Source organism: Enhydra lutris, unplaced genomic scaffold, assembly GCF_002288905.1.
Source record: "Enhydra lutris kenyoni isolate GAN:26980312 unplaced genomic scaffold, ASM228890v2 scaffoldscaffold38, whole genome shotgun sequence".
Classification (NCBI taxonomy): domain Eukaryota; kingdom Metazoa; phylum Chordata; class Mammalia; order Carnivora; family Mustelidae; genus Enhydra; species Enhydra lutris.
Window position 1 is genome coordinate 9,043,899 of NW_019154122.1, and position 20,111 is coordinate 9,064,009.

The 20,111-nt window shown below is 45.1% G+C and overlaps 1 protein-coding gene across 1 annotated transcript in view; it reads right to left on the minus strand.

The window, feature by feature from the left end:
- Nucleotides 1-19,739, minus strand: part of LOC111154873 (forkhead associated phosphopeptide binding domain 1) — a 120,364-nt gene extending 100,625 nt beyond the window's left edge. Inside the window, exon 1 of the mRNA XM_022514808.1 lies at nucleotides 19,647-19,739. Within this exon, the coding sequence (XP_022370516.1) occupies nucleotides 19,647-19,739 (93 nt within the window). The remainder of the gene's footprint in view (nucleotides 1-19,646) is intronic.
- Between the last annotated feature and the right edge of the window lie 372 nt (nucleotides 19,740-20,111).

Below are 20,111 nucleotides of genomic sequence, written 5' to 3' on the forward strand. Positions count from 1 at the left end.
ACCAGAAGGTGCTAAGTCCCTTCCCTGGCTGGCTGGTCACCACAACCCTCATTCAAAAACGATGATGTTCAGAGTCAGAGAAGTGAAGTGGCCTGACCAAGTCCACATGGTTAGTGTGCGATGGGGCTGGGGATGTGGTCTCTGACTCCAGACCCAGAGAAGGTTCCCACATTGTGGGGTGGGGGGATCAGGCAGCACAGAGGCAAAGGGAACTGAGGGGAGTCTGAATGAGCACATATTCTGGGCAGGGAGTTGACCACTTTCATTTTATAAAAATAACATTTTAAAAAATATTATAGAAAATGAGAATTGGAGAAAAGCACAAAGAAGACATTAAAACCACTTAGGCTCCCATCCCCCAGAGACGGGCACTGTTAACACTGTGGTTCACTTCCTTCCAGCCCTCTGTCTGTGCTTACAAGCTTTTTAAAAAGCTCAAACAAAACTGAGATCACACCACATAACATACAGTTTTATAACTACTTTTACAAAACCTTGGCATGCAATGAAGGTTTTCCCATGCGATTAGTCATTTCTACTGCTTCTTAAAAGCTGCTCAGAATTTATCTCATCAGTGATGATCTGCTTTTTCAGTAGGGGGCCAGGTGTGACTACCTGTCCAGAAAGAAAGGGACTCTAGCCCAGACGGTGCCCAGACGGTGTGTCTGTGAGTTGGCAATGCCAGGCAGAAGGCTCCTCTGTAATTTTCTTTTGGTCAGAAGAGTGAGCAAAGGTTAGCACGCAGGAGGAAATACTACATTCCTGGGGCGTGGGGCTCTCGACTGTGGCTGCAGGGCACATGTGAAGTCTTTCTCCTTTCAGGACACTGTGTCTGTTAGATATCTACCCCGGCCTGAGATTTGGCAATTAGTTTCTAAAGATTTTTTTTTTTTTTTTTTTTTTTTTGTCAGAAAGAGAGAGAGAGCGAGCACAGGCAGACAGAGTGGCAGGCAGAGGCAGAGGGAGAAGCAGGCTCCCCACAGAACAAGGAGCCCAATGTGGGACTCGATCCCAGGACGCTGGGATCATGACCTGAGCCGAAGGCAGCTGCCCAACCAACTGAGCCACCCAGGCGTCCGGCAATTAGTTTCTAAATTTATCTTCTCGGAGTGCCTCATCTGACATTCATAGAAAGAGTATTTGCACTTAGACAAGTGTAAAGTCCCATGATACAATGATATCAATAGCTTGTATCAATAATATAATAACAGTTTATATTATATAGTTTATATTATTATATAGTAATATAACTTATATTAATAGAGTATATTAATTTAACATTACATGCCAGGAAGTCTGCGCTACTGCATTATTCCATTTCATCTACACAATAATCAAAAGGGATTGTTCTCTATTTTGCAGATAAGGAAACTGAGGCACAGAATAATTTAATTTGCCCAAAGTCACCCAGCTTGGCTAGCCTGTCTTGTATTCAGATTTGCTTGATTCAAATGTCTGTGTTCTTAACTACATTGCAAATTTTTATCATACACTTGGGTACTTAAAATATTGAAACACAAAAAGAAAGCAGGAAGAACTATGTTAATTTCACATGGAACAGACTTCAGAGCCAGAAGCGTTACCAGGGTAAAGAGAGGCATTACATATGATGATAAAGGGGTCAGTTCTCCAAGAAGACGCAACAATCCTTAACGGTATGTGCCTGAAGATAGAACATCAGAATAAGTGAGAGAGAAAGTGATAGAAGTTTAAGGAGAAACAGACAAATCCATTATGACCATTGGAGACTTCAACATCCTTATATCAGTAATGGACAGATATGCAGAAAATTAGTGAGGATAAAGCTGAACTGGACCACCATCAGTCACCTGCATCTAATCGACATGTATAGATTGCGTCACCAAATAATAACAAAATGCACATTGTGCACAAGCTCACATAGAACATTCACCAAGAGAGACCACATTCTGAGCCACAAAACATAACAAATTTCAAATTTAAAAGAACAGAAGTCATACAAAGCATGCTCTCAGCCTATGAGAGATTCAAACTAGGAATCAATAGCAGAAAGATGGCTGAAAATTCCAGAGTATTTGAACATTAAACAACATGCTTCTAAGCAGCATTTGGTCAAGGAAGAAGCTTTAGGAAAAAGAAAAAATGATCTAAATGAAATGAAAGCACATGCAAATTAAAATACAACTTATTAGAATTTGTGGGAGGCAGGAAAGCAGTGCTTAGAAGGAAATTTATAGCATAGAATGCATATATTAGAAAAGAAAGACTTAAAATCAATAATCTAAGCTTCCACTTAAAGAAATTAGAGAATGAAGAGCAATATAAGCCCAAGACAAGCAGAAGAAAAAATTAGGACAGAAATGAATGAAATTAAAAAATTTGAAAATAATAGAGAAAAATCGATGAAACCAGAAGTTGATTCTTTGAAAACATCGATAAAATTGGCAAGACTCTAGTAGGCTAACCAAGAAAAAAAGAGAGAGGGTACAAATTACTAAAATCAGACATGAAAAAGAGACCATCACTGCTGATACCATAAATATTAAAAGGCTAATAAAGGAACACTATAAATAAATCTATGCCAACAAATTTGATAACTCAGATGAAACTGATCACCGCCTCAAAAGCTACAATGTACCAAAACTCATACAAGAAGAAACAAATGATCTGAAGAAGCCCACATCTATTAAAGAATTTGAATCAATAATTAAAAGCTTTTGGGCACCTGGGTGGCTCAGTGGGTTAAAGCCTCTGCCAGGGTCCTGGGATCCAGCCCTGCATCGGGCTCTCTGCTCAGCAGGGAGCCTGCTTCCCTCTCTCTCTGCCTGCCTCTCTGCCTACCTGTGATCTCTGTCTATCAAATAAATAAGTAAAATCTTTTAAAAAAATAATTAAAAGCTTTTCAAAACAGAAAGCACCAGGCCCAGATGGATTCATTGGTGAATTCCATCAAACACTTAAGGAAAAAAATAATACCAGTTCTCTACAACCTCTTCCAGAACAGAGAAATTGAAAACCAGACACAGATATTACAAGAGAAACTTCAGACCAATATCTTTCATGAACATAGAAGCAAAATCCTCAACAAAATATTAGCAAATTGAATCTAACAATGTATACAAAGAATTGTACACCACAAGCAAGAATGCAGGTATGCAATGCTTGGTCAACACTTGAAAATCGATTAATGTAATCTATCATCTCAACAGGCTAGAGAAGAAAAGTCACATGATCATATCACTAGATGAAGAAAGAGCATTTGACAAAATTCAACACCTATTCATTATTGAAAAGCAAAACCACAAAACGTTTGGCAAATTAGGAATAGAGAGGAACTGCCTCAACCTGATAAAGAACATCTACAAAAATCCTAAAGCTAACATCACACTTAATGGTGAGAAACTAGAAATGTTCCCGTTAAGATCAGGAACAAGACAAGGATGTCCTCTTTCATACTCTTTTTTAACACAGTATGGTATCCTAGCCAGGACATGCAATAAGACAAGAAAAGGAAATAAAAGGTACATAGATTGGGAGGGAAGAAGTAAAACTGTCTCTGGTTGCAAATGACATGATTGCCTAGGTAAAAAATCCCAAAGAATCAACAAAAACACTCCTAGAACTAACAAGCAATTATAGGAAGGCTGCAAGATACAACATTAATATACAAAAGTTGATTGCTTTCCTGTATACCAGCAATGAACAGCTGGAATTAGAAATTAAAAACATGGGGCACCTGGGTGGCTCAGTCGTTAAGCGTCTGCCTTCAGCTCAGGTCATGATCTCAGGGTCCTGGGATTGAGACCTGCATCAGGGCTCCCTGCTCTGTAGGAAACTTGCTTCTCCCTTTTCCACTCCCCCTGCTTGTGTTCCCTCCCTCACTGTGTCTCTCTCTGTCAAATAAATAAATAAAATCTTTAAAAATTAAAAAAAAAAAGAAATTAAAAACATAACACCATTTATGTTAGCACCAAAAAAAAAAAAAAAAAAAAAAAAGGAAAGAAAGAAAAAAGGAAAAAGGGAAAAGAAAGAAAGACCAGATAGATAGAAAGAATTAGGTAAAAATCTAACAAAATATATAAAGATCTATATGAAGAAAACTATAGGCTCTTTACATAGGCTTCTTTGCCATCTGTGTATCTTCTTTGGTGAGGCGTCTATTCATATCTTTTACCCATTTGTAAACTGGGTTGTCTGTTTCTTTATTGTTGAGTTTTAAGACTCATTTATTTTTACATGTTTATAGCATTCTTATTCATAATTGCCCCAAACTGGAAGCAACCAAGATGTCCTTTAAGAGGTAAGTGGATAGGTAAGTTGTGGTACATCTGTACAATAAAATAATAGTGATAAAAAGAAATGAGCTATCAAGCCATAAAAAGGCATGGAGAAACCATGGAAATGCGCAGTGCTTAGTGACAAAAGCCAGTCTGAAAAGGCTATATAGTGTGTAATTTCAACTATACGGAATTCTGAAAAAAGTAATACTATAGAGACAGTAAAAAGATCAGTGCTTTCCAGTTGGATGGAAATGGAATGGGACGGAATTCCAAAGGGATAGATTCATGCCATCCAAAGTGGATGTGGGATGGCATGAATGGGGGAGCACAGGGATTTCGGGGCAGCCAAACCATTCAGTATGACACAGCAGTGGTGTATACTTATATATTTGCCAAAACACACAGAATATGCGATGTGAGGAGTGAGCCCTAATGTAAACTACGGACTTTAGTTAATAATAATATATCAATATTGGTTCCTCAGTGGTAACAAATGTCCCATTTTATTTTTATTATTTATTTATTTTTTAAAAAGATTTTATTTATTTATTTGACAGATAGAGATCACAAGTAGGCAGAGAGGCAGGCAGAGAGAGAGAGAGGAAAGCAGCCTCCCTGCTGAGCAGAGAGCCCGATGCGGGGCTCAATCCCAGGACTCTGGGATCATGACCTGAGCTGAAGGCAGAGGCTTTAACTCACTGAGCCACCCAGGTGCCCACAAATGTCCCATTTTAAAGCAAGATGTTAATGATAAGGGAAGCTGTGTGTGTGCTTGGGGGGGTGGTGGGTATGTGGGAACTCTGTGTACTATCTGCTCGATATCGTATAAACCTCAATCTGGCCTCAAAAAGAAAGCATTTTTTTTCTAATATTAAAACACATCCATTCTTTGGGAAATGCCACTCACGCCATGGTTGTCACCATTCTCATTGATCTCTTGCTCCAAGAACCCTTGATAACCCATCAAAGAGAGGAATTGTATATGCTGCATTTTGTTTTTCTTTTCCCAGGACTCATAACTTTCAGTTCCTCAGTCGCTGTCAGGCCATTATTAAGAAATCAAAGCAAGCAGGAAGTTTTGAATGACTCCATCAAATGGGGTGAGCCCCTGCCACATGTTAGGCCAAGAGAGGGCTTCCTGGGGCTGCCCTGTAACAGCCGAAGGAAGACCCTCGGCTTCCGTGGAAAATTGCTAAAAGCTACTATTGGGACAGAAGGCCTGTGGCTAAGGTGGGATGACTGTACCTGCTCCTGCTGAGCTGCCCACCAGTCACCATTCACAGTGCATTCATTAAAAGGTGCAGCTCAGGAACTGGGGTGGCTGGGTTGGTTGAGCAACTGCCTTCTGCTCAGGTCATGATCCTGGAGTCCCAGGATCGAGTCCCGCACCCGGCTCCCTGCTTGGCGTCTGCTTCTCCAGAACTCTGATCCTCCCCTCTCTCATTCTCTCTCAAATAAATTTTTAAAAAATCTAAAAAGTAAAAATAAAAAGTGCAGCTCGACGAGAAAGATGGTATGGCGGTTCCTCAAAAAATTAAGAATAAAATCATCAGACGATCCTGCAAGCCCACTTTTGGGTATACAACCAAAGGAACAGAAAGCAAGGGCTTGAAGAGATATCTGGATGCCTGTGTTCACAGCGTTAACTGCAACAGCTGGAAGGTGGGAACAACCCAGGGTCCGCGGTCAGATCAGTGGCTAAGCAAAATGCACCAAGTACATACAACGGAGTATTATCCAGCCTGAAAAAGGAAGAGAATCCCGACGCTCGCGACAACATGGTGCAGACCTTGCAGACATGACGCTGAGTGACATAAGCCAGGCATACACAGGCAACCACCATCTGAGTCTACTGATAAGAAGTGTACCCAGAGTTGTCCAGCTCACAGAAACAGGAAGTAGGATGGTGGCCGCCAGGGACTGGGGGCAGGGGAAGTTGGGAATTGCTTGATGGTTTGATGGGTACAGAGTTTCAGTTTTGCAAGACGAAGAAGTTCTGATTGGTTATATATAACTATGTGAACACACTTAACACTGCTAATTCGCACTCGTGTGAACGGTTCAGATGGGAAATGTTATGTGTATTTTACTACAATACTAAAAATGGCTAAGAGGCGGGCATCTGGGTGGCTCGGTCGGTTGGGGGCCAGACTCTTGGTTTTGGCTCAGGTCTTGATCTCAGGATCATGGGATCAAGCCCTGAGTTGGGGACTGCACTCATATCAGAGTCTGCTTGTCTCTCTCCCTCCCTGCACTTGTGCTCTGTCTCCCTCTCTCTCAAATAAATTAATAAAATCTTTTTAAAAAATGGCTAAGGTGAAGGGCCTCAGCCAACTTCAAGATGCTGGCCCGTGGCACTGTCAGGACCAAAATCTGTATCCTTGACTTGTCCCCTATGCTTTTCAGAGTAGACAATAGTTTAATAGGGAGAGAGGAGTGGGGTGGAACTGAATACGGGACATGCATTTTATTTTATTATTAATTAATTAATTAATTAATTTGAGAGAGAGGGAGAGATCGCATGCACACGTGTGTGTGCATGGTGGCGGGGGGGGCAGAGGTAGAGGGAGAGAGAACCTTAGGAAGACCCCATGCTCCATCTCAGGACCTTGAGATCATGATCTGAGCTGACATCAAGAGTCAGATGCTTAACCCAATAGTCACCCAGGGGCCCCCAGAACATGCATTTAAAACAGTCTCCTGCATTTTAAATATCTTTTAAAAGTATTTAGTGGGTCCACAAAACACCGAGACTTCAACAAATCCGCTAACAGCAAACATCTGCTCGGTGACCCCGGGGCTTTGAGGAAGTCTCCCTGCAGCCCAGGCTCCTGATTATCTGGAACCCTCCCTCAGGGCCAGTTCTCAGCCCTGCCTCATCTGGAACTCAGAAGCCCAGTCTCAGGGCATGGCCTTCTTCCTCCTCCCTTCCTCCTCCTCCTTCCCTTCCTTTTTGATTCCCTGTGGCCTCTGCGTCCTTATCCACTCCCTGTAGGCACTCCCCTCCACCTACCCAGGCCTGGTTCCCTGCTCAAGCTCACCAGCTCCTCCAAGTTTGGCTCTGTCCCCATCTCCCCACCACCCTCACACTCTGTCCACAAGTCAGCCCAGTCCAGCCATATGCTGCTCCCTTCGGGTCCTACAGCCCCTAGTCCCTGGTCTTTCATTCTACCTCATTAACAGCCTTCCGGGTCCTCACCTCCTGTCCCCTGCCAGACGTCCTCCACTTGCCACCCCCGATCCCCACCCAACTGCTCCCCCTTGCCCTCTGCCCCAGCAGGTCAGCCCATGTGGCTTTGTCAATGGGCTGATGGGCTCCTTGCTTCTGGCATCTGGCTGGGGTTGGTCAATGGGGGATCAGAGAACCGAGCAGGGAGGAGACAGGTTGGGGTACTTACTCCCCTGGCTCCCGTCCTGTGGGGTCACCATGGGCTGGGTACACCCTCCCACCAAAAGTCACAGCTCCTGTTGGGGGTTCCAGAAGATGTAACCCCTTCAGCCTTCAGGTCTAGGGTGGGAACAGTCCCTCTCTCTTAGTGGCTCTGGGCACCGCCCCATTCTGGGTGGTTTCCTTAAGTCTGGCCGCCCTCTCTAGGAGTCCCTTTATGAAACGCACCTCTGTCACTCTAAATGGCCTTCCGCTCCCTGCCAGGACCTGGAGTTCCAGCAGGGAGAGGCTCTCGAATACGGCTTTTAGTCCCCTTCTCTCAGCCTCAGCCGCCAAGGGACTCAGGGTTGTGCTATCACCCCACCTCGTCTGGTCCCAGCTCACGGAGGGTCTCTTTGTATCTTCAGTCTCAGCGTGACCCCCTAACCCATGACCATGCTCAGCGTCCTCAGAACGCCTCCCCTCCCTTCCCCCATTCCTTCCCTTTGTCGTCAAACTGCCTGGAGAGTGTTTCTGCTCACCCGAGCCCTCAGCCCACGGTCACTGTCACCCATGGCCACTCCAGCCTCTCTGCGGCACTTTGTCCTGGGGGAGGCATACGGCCTCACGGTTAAGGGGATGAAGAGGCAGGAGGGCGTGGAGCTTATCGGACTGGTTGCAGGGTGGGGGCCTTGGTTGAAAGTGCAGCTCTCCTGCTTCCTAGTTGGTGACCTTGGACACGTGACCTAGTCTCTTGCGCTTCGGTTTCCTCCTCCATGAATACAGACAAGGGTAGAAGAGCCGGGTGGTTATCGGGGAGGTATAAATGAGATAACACGTACAAAAGCGCACTTAGAACTTTGGCACGCAGAGAGAATGCCGACCCCTCACTATTGCTGCGAGCGGAGGACGGGCTCTGGGGATGGGAAGCCTGCAGTCCCATCCTCCCTCCACCAGCTGTGCAGCCTGGGGCAAGTCTCTTGCTTCTCTGTGGTTGCTTCCCGGGCAAAAGTGGGTTTCATAGGCTGTGCTTCGCAGGACTGACAGGAGGTACTGTTTGGAGGAATTTTCAAGGTAGTAGGACGATGTTTTTAAAATTAAATGGGGTGTGTGTGTGTGTGTGTACGTGAGATCTACTTCCTTTTACCTTTTGGTTCTTGGCTGTCCCATCCCCTAGCCCCACCCTCCTTACTGCCTCAAGAAAGATGTAGTGCTGAAGTAGTGAAGACTGGGGTTTTCAAAAGAATAAGGAAATAAGGAAACAGCTGGGCTCTGGTGAGACAATGAGTCTGGGAGGAGAAGGGAAGGGGAGGCGTCTCTGGCTCCCTATGTCAGTGACTCTCCCCATGTTGGTCTCCCCGGGGGAGCCCTGTGGAGGGGCAAAGCCTCAAGAAGAGGCTGGTTCCTGAAGTCAGACTGCCTGAGCACGGTTCCCAGGCCCCAACTCACTGTGACCTCAACTTCCTCATCCGTAAAATGCGGGAAATGATAGTGCCTGCCTCGGAGGGTCGTTCATCATAAGAATTAAATGAGTTAATATACGTGGAAGTGTCCAGAAACCCTGCCTGGCACAAAGTAAACCCTCAGTGTGTTACCTATATGTTACTGATCTGTTATTCCCTGGCCCGGCTCCGCTCCCTCTCTGATTTCTCCTGGGCCTCTGTGCTGGGCTCCTCTCCCTATGCCTGCCCCCAGATTCCACAATTCCAGAGGAATTCTGAGGTTCTCTTTCCTTCTCACTCCGTCCACAGGTGGGGCCACTGCACCAGCCCCAAATTCTCTGATGTGTATTTCCAACCCCCAGCTCATCTCTGAGCCTCCCAGTGCCTGCTGGCCCCCTGGTACTGGTGCCCTCCCCTCCTGCCTCTTCCGGTCCCATATCACCCCCCAGCTCACCCGCCACCTCTCTTCAGGGCTCTTGATATTGTCCTTACTGGTTCCTCCAAAAAGCTCTCAAACCAACCCCGTAAGTCCACACCGCCCCCCCCACGGCAACAGTGCAGGCAAGAGGTAGATTAACAATAGCAGGAAGGGGGCACATGGGTGGCTCAGTGGGTTAAAGCCTCTGCCTTCAGCTCAGGTCATGATCCCAGAGTCCTGGGATTGAGCCAGGTGTCGTTGGGCTCTCTGCTCAGCTGGGAGCCTGCTTCCTCCTCTCTCTGTCTCTCTCTCTCTCTCTCTCTCTCTGCCTGCCTCTCTGCCTACTTGTGATCTCTGTCTGTCAAATAAATAAATAAAATCTTTATAAAAACAATAAACAATGGCAGGAAGCAGGGTCCCCCAAAGAGATCTATGCCCTAAACCTGGGTCCTGGGACCCTGCTCCCTTACATGGCACAAGGGACTATGCAGATCTAGAGGTTACCAATCCATGATCTTAAAAGAGGGAGAATATCCTTGATCATTCAGGTGGGACTAGTCTAATGCCATGAGCCCTTAAAGCAGAGCACTTTCTCTGGCTGGAGCTGGACAGAGGAGCCAGAACAGGGGGTCAGAGAGATCTGAAATATGAAAAGGCCTTGACCCAATGCTGCTGGCTTTGAAGAAGAAGGGGGCCACCAGCCTGGAATGTGAGCAGCCTCTCTGGGCTGAGAGCCATGTCCACAGACAGCCAGCCTGCCAAGGGGACCTCAGTCTGTAACCGCACAGGCTAAGTTCCACCAACCACCAGAATCCACCTGGAAGCCGATTGTCCTTGAGACTCTGTCAGAGCCCAGGCCCACCAGCACCTTGATTTTGGCCTTGTGTGACCTGGGGCAGAGAAACCAGCTGAGTCTACCCTGACTTCTGACGTAGAGAACAGTGACATCATCCCTTTGTGGTGTTGTATTTGTGGTGGAACACAAGTACAGGAGCCAATGTTTACTGCGGTAGGGACAGCACCAGGCACTGGTCTGAGCACATCCCAGTAATTCCATTTTATAACATGGTCACTGTAACTGTCCCCACAGCACTGACTTAGACACTGCAGTGGAGGACAGCTGCACAACTTGCCTGAGACCCCACAGGCCACCAGGGCAGAGCCGGGCTCTGAACCAGCCACCTGGGGTCAAGGTCATGCCCTTGACTGCTCTGCTCTGCTCTGGAGCTTCTCTGCGCCGCTCCTCTCCCACACAAATAACAAAGACCATGAGTTCCTCCCCAGCTTTAAAACCCTTTTCCGGGACGGTGGGTGGGGCAGTGGGGGAGGGGCAGAGGTTCCTCTTCAAATGCTTAGCCTGGCTTCCATTTTCCATATTGCCACCAACATGCCAGTTTGTCCTTTTCTTCCGGGGCCAAATTATTCACCAAACATCTCTGGACCTTTGCACGTGCTGTTTCAACACCTGGGGTGTCCTTTCCTGCTTGCTCTGCCTGGAAAATCCACAGGCTTCTCTTTTAAAGGGGCAGCTCAAGTTTGGTCTTCTTGGAGGTGCTCCCTCACCCCCAGACAGGATCCTTGTGGGGCCTCAACTTACAGCCCCAACGCTCCTCTAGGCTGGAAAGAGCACTGGGTCAACATTCCCTCCCCACACAAATCCCCCACTAGATGGCGCCGCCCCAGCCAGTTGTGGGAATGATCACAAGAAAATTCATGGCACGTTTCACCTACCATTCTCTCTTTGGATCTCACGCTGTGGAATTTCCCTAGCTCAGTGAGCTATTTTAATATTCCAGTGAACTCACAAGGAATATCAGATATTTAGATTTTATTTTATTTTTTTAAGATTTTGTTTATTTATTTGACACAGCAAGAGAGGGAACAGAAGTAGGGGGAGTGGGAGAGGGAGAAGCAGGCTTCCTGCTGAGCAGGGAGCCCTATGCTGGGTTCGATCCCAGGACCCTGGCATCATGACCTGAGCCAAAGGCAGACGCTTAACGACCGAGCCACCCAGGCCCCTTCAGATATTAAGATTTTAGATGCTCCCAGCTAAATTCACACCCAAGGCTTGAGACTTTTTTTTCTCTAGAAGCACTGAGCCAGACGGCCTGAATCTGAAACTTAGCCCCACCTCCCCTGACCAGCTGTGTGGTGTGGGGGAAGTTCCTTAACCTTTCTGAGCCCCATCTCTACATCTGTAAATGAGGATAATAATGATAATAACAGTTCCTACCCCATAGGGGTTTTTTCTTTCTTTCTTTCTTTCTTTCTTTTTTTTTTTTTTGAGGATGTATTTTTGTAAACACACATACAGTTCACAGAATATATAGGAAGCCACGTGAGGTGCAGTAAATAGTCGAGAAATGCGCGCTCTGGCTGTTTGCATTACTGTACTATTGGAGAGATTATGATCTTCTACCTTACTTCTGTTAGAATGGCTTCTGTCAAAAAACCGGGTTAAAACCAATGTCGGTGGGGGTGTGAGGACAGTGGAGTCCTTGCACCCTGTTGGTGGGAATGTAAAATGGCGCAACAGAGGAAAGCAATGGTATGGCAGTTCCTCAAAAAATTAAGGATAACTTGATCCTTAATTTTTTGATCAAGTTATCATATGACCCGGTGAGCCCACTTTTGGGTACACATCCAAAGGAACGGAAAGCAAGGGCTGGAAGAGATATTTGCAGTCCTGGGTTCACGGCATTATTGACAATAGCCACAAGGTGGAAACCACCCAGGGTCCACAGACAGGTGTGTGGATACGTAACAGGTGCCGAAGACACAGTGGAAACCCCAACAACGGACGAACCTCGAGGATGGGATGCTAAGTGAAGTCAGTGTTGTCAGAGGACAAACACTGCATGATTCTACTTAAAGGAGGTACCTAGAGGAGTCAAATTCATAGAGACAGAAAAAGGAAGGGTGGGGCACAGGGGCTGGGGGAGGGGCACCGGGGATGGTTTTCTGGTGGGTACAGGGCTTTGTAGGATGAAGGGCCCTGGGGATGGAGGTGGCGATGGCTGCCCAAGGTGACGGTGTTGAATGATGCCACTGACCTGTACACCGAAGAATGGTTAAGATGGAAAATGTTGTGTTCTGTGTATTTTGCCATCTTAAGAAAAAAGCAAGCAACATGGGATCAGCCACTTTCTATAAATTCCCTCCCCCCCCCAATTGGAAGCTCTCCACCTGCTGGAGGGAAAGTAGGCTCATCAGTTGCTGCAGGAGGGGGGCACTGGGGTGGCTCAGTGGGTTAAGCATCTGCCTTCGGCTCAGGTCATGATCCTGGGGTCCTGGGATTGAGCCCCACAGAAGCGGGGAGCCTGCTTCTCCCTCTGCCTGCCACTGCCCCTGCTTGTGCTCTCTCTCTCTCTCTCTGACAAATAAATAAAATCTTAAAAAAGAATTTAAAAATTGCTGCGGTAGGAAGTGACCAATGAGATCAGCTCTGAGTTCCAGCTACCAGTTCTCCAACAGGAGAGGAAAGTTCCCCTGGGACTCAGGAGACCAGGTAGGTGAATCCCAGAGCAGCAGAGCAAAGGGAGGAGCCAGTGGGAGCACAACCCAGGTGATTAGGGAATGAGAACAGCAGATGGATGGGCAGTTACAGCCCTGCCTCCAGGCCCTGGTCTTTCTGTGCCCTTCTCCACAGAGACTGAGCAGGGTAAGAATCCTTATCTAGCCCAGGTCCTCCTGTCACCTCATCTCTCAAAATGCAAGGGTTTGCTCATAAGAGAAACACCAATGTGGGGCGCCTAGGTGGCTTAGTTAAGTGTCTGCCTCTGGCTCAGGTCATGATCCCAGGGTCCTGGGATTGAGCCCCGCATCGGGCTCCCTGCTCAGTGGGAAGCCTGCTTCTCCCTCTCCCACTCCCCCTGCTTGTGTTCCCTCTCTTGCTGTCTCTGTCAAATAAATAAATAAAAATTTTTTTTTTAAAGAGAGAAACACAAATGAAAATGACATGGGCGGTGGGTTTAAGGGAAGATCCAGTGGGTGGACAAGGTGCGCCGGGGCAGGGCTGTCCAGTGCTGATAACCTGTGGTGGGCAATCCAGAGTCACCCATCAGAGGTACAGATGCATGTGCCCTTTGGCCCAGCCGACGTACCCACACGTCTGTGAAGTGATGAAAATAACGGGACAATCACGGCAGCCTTGTTTAATAATGATAAACAAGAAGACGACATGGGCTCTGATGGGTCTTTTCTAAGTGACAGCCCAGGACTGGCAAATGCCAGGCAAAGGGACAAGAGTCATCTGTCTGTATGGGTGCTGGTGTGTCTGCTGGACCAGTCTTGTTCCACGACCCTCAGATCCCACCTGAGAAGCGATTACCACGTGCTAGACTGTTCTAGCCAGAAAGGAGCCAGCTGGTAAGGGTGTTGTGTGCCCAAGCCAGATAAGCAGGTCATTTTTGTCCTTCATTCTTTTCCTCCAACTACCACCCTCCCCCACCACAGTGCTGTGCTGACTTGGGCTGTCCTGTAGTTCAGTCTTTGAGGGGATTTGGAAACCCTCAAAGGGTTTGAGAGGTTTCCAAATCTCTCCAGTGTGGCCCAGTTAAGTTCTTGGGGAGGGGTGAGGGTGTCAGCTCTCCACTGTGGAACTCTCGCTTCTCTTTCCCTTAAAACAGAGTATATTGAAATATATGCACCCCCCCCAAGGGGCTCCCACAACATCAGGAGGGAAGAAACATGGGTGGTCAAGAAGAGGGAGGAAGGGTCCTCAAGGCATCGTCCTGGAACCATCTCCATGGGACCCTGGTCCCCACCTGTGCATGAGGAATGAACATAATGTGAAGATTCCTGGTCTCTACCCAGAACCCACCGGCTCAGAATGTCTAGGGGTTCATGTTTAATAAGCACTCTGATACAGATGGAAAGTTCTACAATCATTGGCTTGTAGTATTTCTTCATTCTGGAAGAACTGAGTCCCTTTCTCAGTGGGGTTTAAATAACAGCCACATCTAAAAATTACAGTTCACAAGCCACAACTGATCATACAAGTTAAAATTCACAAGGTTTATGTCTTAGATGAACAAGGCTGGGGCTTTCAAGCTGTGGAAAATGGGAGAGGGGAGATTCTGAACAGAGCTCTTCTTAAAAAAAAATTAAATTTATTGGGAACCTGGGTGGCTCAGTTGGTTAAGCAACTGCCTTCGGCTCAGGTCATGATCCTGGAGTCCTAGGATCGAGTCCCACATCAGGCCCTCTGCTCATCAGGGAGCTGGCTTCTCCTTCTGCGCCTCGCCCCTTTCATGCGCTCTCTCTCTCTCAAATAATTAAAATCTTAAAAAAAAATTAAATTTATCTATTTGAGAGAGAGACAGAGATAGCAAAAGAGAGCACAAATGGGGAGGAGAGAAAGAAGCAGGCTCCCCACTGAGCAGGGAGCCCCACGCGGGGCTCAATCCCAGGACGCTGAGATTGTGACCTAAGCTAAAGGCAGACGCTTACCTGACTGAGCCACCCAGGCGCCCCAGAACAGAGGTCCTGATTGCGAGTCTACAAGAGACAGACAGAATGGTCATTTCAAAATCAAAATGCATGTCTCCTCCCTTACTTAAAATTCCTCAGTTTCTTCCCATGCCCTTCAGATATGGTGGCTGAAGGAGGCCTACTCATCTCTTAAGCTCTCTCCCTTCCCACTCTTCTGGACATATCCATTTTTCTCTCAGTCCCTTGGGCTCATAATATGCTCTTCCACACCAGGGCGTTTGCACATACCATTCCCCCTTCCCCTTGTCTTGTTAAATCTTCCTTATCCTCCATATTCCTTTCCTTTAGAGCTCCAACATGAAGAGAACTATACATGTCTTTGTGGGATTCTTTGACTTAACGTGTCTCTCCTAGCAGCTTTCTGACTACAGGGACCATGACTTATTCTACCATTGCTTTATCCCCAGGCTTGCCTCAGTGCTGAGGTTCCAGGTAAATATTTGTGGAAGGAATGAGTGATAAAAACTGAAAGCTAGCCTGGTGAAAATAGGCTTCCATTTGCCGTGAGAGAAGCAAACTCCTTACAGGATAGAGAAAGAAGTCTACAGGGCAAAACCCTGCAAAATCAATATTGATTTTTTTCCCTGAGCCCAGTGATTACGAGGGACTTTTATTTTCTTCCTTATATTGTGCTTTCTCCCAATTTTTTAAAAGAAGCATGTGATGACCTTCCATTATCGGAAAAAGTAAACGGTGTCAAAATCTGATGACATTAACAATCAGAACAATACATCCGCCTTGCCAGTGAGTCTGAATCTCTGGAAATAAGACTGTCTCTTCTTTAGGATTTACTCAGGTAAATGAAACAATCCTTTTTCTTTGCTAGACCTCTGGGTAACTTTGAAGATGACTTTTTATTAATATGTATTTCTGAACTTTATTTAGTGAAATGACCTCCCGTGGTACAAATAACATAAACTATAAATTGGTTGTTGAATTAGTCCTCAGCGTGCCTCGTAGCTAATCAAGGGTGATTCCTCTCATCAGAAAAGCCCAAGGAAGTCAGCAGAGAAGCAATTTTCACCTTGTCTTATTTTACAGAACTAGAAAATGTTGACACATCCCCAAGTTTCAATTTTTCAGAATGGGCCTGCGTCCCCACAACCCTTTTTAAACAAATCTCCACTCCCAAATCCATTTAAGCTTTGGGAAGAGGATTTGTCTAAGAGAAGACAGAAGCGCCCATCAAAAGTCTGTTCACAAAACATTTGGCAATTCATGTGTCATCCGTTCTCTAGGGAGCCAATGTGAGCTTGTGCTTCTGGAAACACAGCCGATTGCTTCATAAATCAATGTGACTGTGGCTGGCGGGGGTGACTTACTTCTTAAACCAAGTCTGAGGAGCAGTAGGCAGTCAATTATTTTTATACAGTGAATGCAACTCGATTTCCGTCTTTATAAAAATTGTCCTCATCAGTACCTTTTTTCCATACAGCTTGTTAATGTCAGTGGCTCCCCATTTTAATCCTGTGTGCATTTAAGGATTCTTCTAGATCTCCATTTCATGAGCCCATGTTAACAATCATGGTGTCATTTACTTAGAATCATGTGCCAGGCACTTTATGTACATTTCTCACTTAAGCCTTACAACAACCCTCTGAGGTCAGTGGCTTAGAGACAGGGAACATGAGCTCAGAGAAATCAAGGAATTTGCTTGGAGTCACACGGCCAGCCCATGACCTAATGAGATTCAAACCCAGGTCTGTCCATCTCCGAAGCCTAAAGTTTTCTAACGTCATACTTAAGTTCGAAACACAGATCTCTGTTTCTACTTTGACCAGCCATGAAAGAAGACTACCTGAAACCCGTCCCTAGCTGTGATAAAGAAGAATATGCAATTCTTTTTCTTTTCCCCCACTTTGTGCACTGAACAGATATTTCGGTGTCCTTCCTTGTAGGGAGGCCACATCATGGATAAGAACCTCAAGGGCCGGTCCACTGGGTTATTTTTAAATTTGAGAGTTTCTGGTAAACTCAGAAAATTAGGAATAAGCAATTAATATGGGTTTATACTGCTTTGATCACTGCAGAGCACTGGATGTTCTGGCTAGTGCATTAAAACAAGAAAAAGGAAATTAAGGGTATTAAGATCTCCTTTTCTGGGGCACCTGGGTGGCTCAGTGGGTTAAGCCTCTGCCTTTGGCTCAGGTCATGATTTCAGGGTCCTGGGATCAAGCCCCGCATTGGGCTCTCTGCTCAGCAGGGAGTCTGCTTCCTCCTCTCTCTCTGCATGCCATTCTGCCTACTTGTGATCTCTGTCTGTCAAATAAATAAATAAAATCTTAAGAAAAAAAGATCTCCTTTTATGAAAGGAGAAATACAAGTTTTTATTTGTAGATGTCATGACTGTTTGTGTGTAAAATCCTAATAAACCTATAAAAGCTTTCTAGGGGCACCTGGGTGGCTCAGTCAGTTAAGCACCTGCCTCTGGCTCAGATCATGATCCTAGGGTCCTGGGACTGAGCCCCACATCAGGCTCCCTGCTGGGGGAGGGCCTGCTTCTCCCTCCTTCTCCCTCCACTGCTCCCCTTGTTTGTGCACTCTAAGCACTCTCTCTCTCTCTGTCAAATGAATGAATAAAATATTAAAAACAAAACAAAAAACAAAAAAAAATTCTAGAAAGTTTAGTTATGGTTGCAAGATAGCACATAAGCATACAAAAATCAACTGTATTTCTAGATACTGTCAATGAACATGTGGACACCAAATTAAAAATATAATACCATTTACAATCATTAAAAAAGATGAATACTTAAGTGTATATCTAACAAAACATGCACAGAGCTGGTGTGCTAAAACTACAGAACATTTAAGAAAGAATTCAAAGACTCCCCTAAACAGAAGGAGAGACATACCATGTTCATGGATTGGAAAATAACAGAGTAAAGATATCAGTTCTTCTCATACTGATATATTGGCTTAAATATAATTCCTGTCAAAATTCCAAACAAGATATTTTGTATATATAGACAGGCTTATACTAAAATTCACGTGGAAAGGCAAAAGAACTAAAATAGGTAAAAAGAAAAAAAAATTTTTAAAGAAGGATAAAATGAAAGGAATCACTCTATTTGTGTGAAGACTTACATAACTACTGTCATCAAGACTGTGTTGTATAGGTAGAGGGACAGACACATAGATCAATGAAACATATAGGAAACTCAGAAATAGCTCCCACACAAGTATGCCTAAAATGTTTTTGACAAAGCTCCAAAAGCAATCAATGGAGAAAGGACAGTCTTTTTAATCAATGGTGCTGGGACACCTACATATCCACATGCAATAAAAAAGAACCTTGACCTAAATCTCATGTCATATATAAAAATGAACTCAAAATGGTTCATGGATTTAAACACAAAACCTAGAAAACTTTTAGAAGAAAACATGAGAAACCCCTTGGATCAAGGACTCGGCGATGTATTCTTGGACAGGACATGAAAAGCATGATTCACGAAAGAAAAAATATGATCAACTGAAGTTAATCAAAATCTAAAACTTCTGCCCTGTGAAATATTATGTTAAGAGAATGAAAAGATAAGCAATTGGCCAGGAGGAATGATCTACAAGCTCTGTATGTGAAAAGGGACACATATATAAAATATTTTTTAAAAAACTCTCAAAACTCAGTAGTGAAAAACCAAACAATGTGATTAGAAAATGGGCAAAAGACATGAAGGGACATTTCACCAAAGAGGATGTGCACACGGCCAATAAGCCCATGAAAAGATATCCAACATCACTAGCTATGGGAGAAATGCAAATGAAGACCATGAGGAGGCATCATGACACACGAGAACAGCTAAAATAAAAAAACAGCGATAATACCAGTTGCTGGTAAAGATGCAGAGAAACTGTGTCCCATACATTTGCTGGTAGGGATGTTAAATGGTATAGCTACCCTGGACAACAGTCTGGCATGTTTCTTTAGAAACCATATACTTCCCCTCTGATCCAGCAATCACACTCCTGAACATTTATCCCAGAGGAATAAAAACTTGCATTTACACAAAAACCTACACTCAAATGTTCATAAGTAGATTTATCTGTTAGAACCTCAGGTTAGAAACAATCAAAATGTCCTTTAATATGTGAATGGTTAAACAAACAATGTTACATCTATACCATGGAAATAATACTCCCCAATGAAAAAGAAACAGGCCAAAAACCTAAATGGATCTCGAGGACATTATGTTGAGTGAGAAAACAAAAAACAAAAAACAACCTCAAAAGGTCACATGTGGTATAATACCATTCTCAAAATGTGATACAAGTCACAACAGTTTCCAAAAGCCTCTGGAAAGGTCGAGAGGCCATTGCTCAAGCTAAGTACTTCAGGTGGCCCTTGGTGAAGGTCAAAGCATCAGAGCACGTGAAGGTCAAAGCATCAGCTCCATGGCCCCATTTGGCTGGGGGGAGGGGATGACAGGTAGGGCATCTGTACTCATGATCAGCAAAGGACAGAGGGCACATCACCCTTAATCTCATACTCATTTTCACTACACATGCTGGGGAGACCCAGTACATTCCACAGGTGGTTATAGGTCTCACGTGGAGGGAAGATGTGGCTGTGAGCCAGAGGGTGGGCTTTTAAAGAGACTCAAGTCCACAGAACAGCAGGGGTGTGTAGAGGGGATGAGATGGTGAGACTGGGCGGGACCAGTTCTTACCTCTAAAACAAGGTCTGAGTCTTCATGCCTTCCAACAGTAGTACTTTCATTCAGGACAAAAAAGCCTTCTGCGCTCTTTAGGTAGGCTTTCATACTCTCTGCTTTCCCTAGAGAAGGTTTGCAGAAAAAAAAACGTTGTTAGGAAAATGCTATCTTCTGATTGTTCAGCATCACATGTAGAATGGATGAAATGTACCGTCATGTTTAAAGGACAAATCAGCAGAGGTTGGAGTGGATAGATGGACTTTACAGTGTGATCACAATTTCTGCAGATTTTAAAGACTATCTTTTTGAATAGTGATATCTAGCGAAGATGAGCTTGGTCCTGATCATCATAGAGAGGACATTTTTTACAGAAGTCAGAGCCCAAACCACCAGTAGCTGAAACACCGCAACGCTGACCCTGAATTCCACGGATAATTGCTGTCCGCCTCCCACGAAGCTCAGTACAAGGTTAGTTATCTG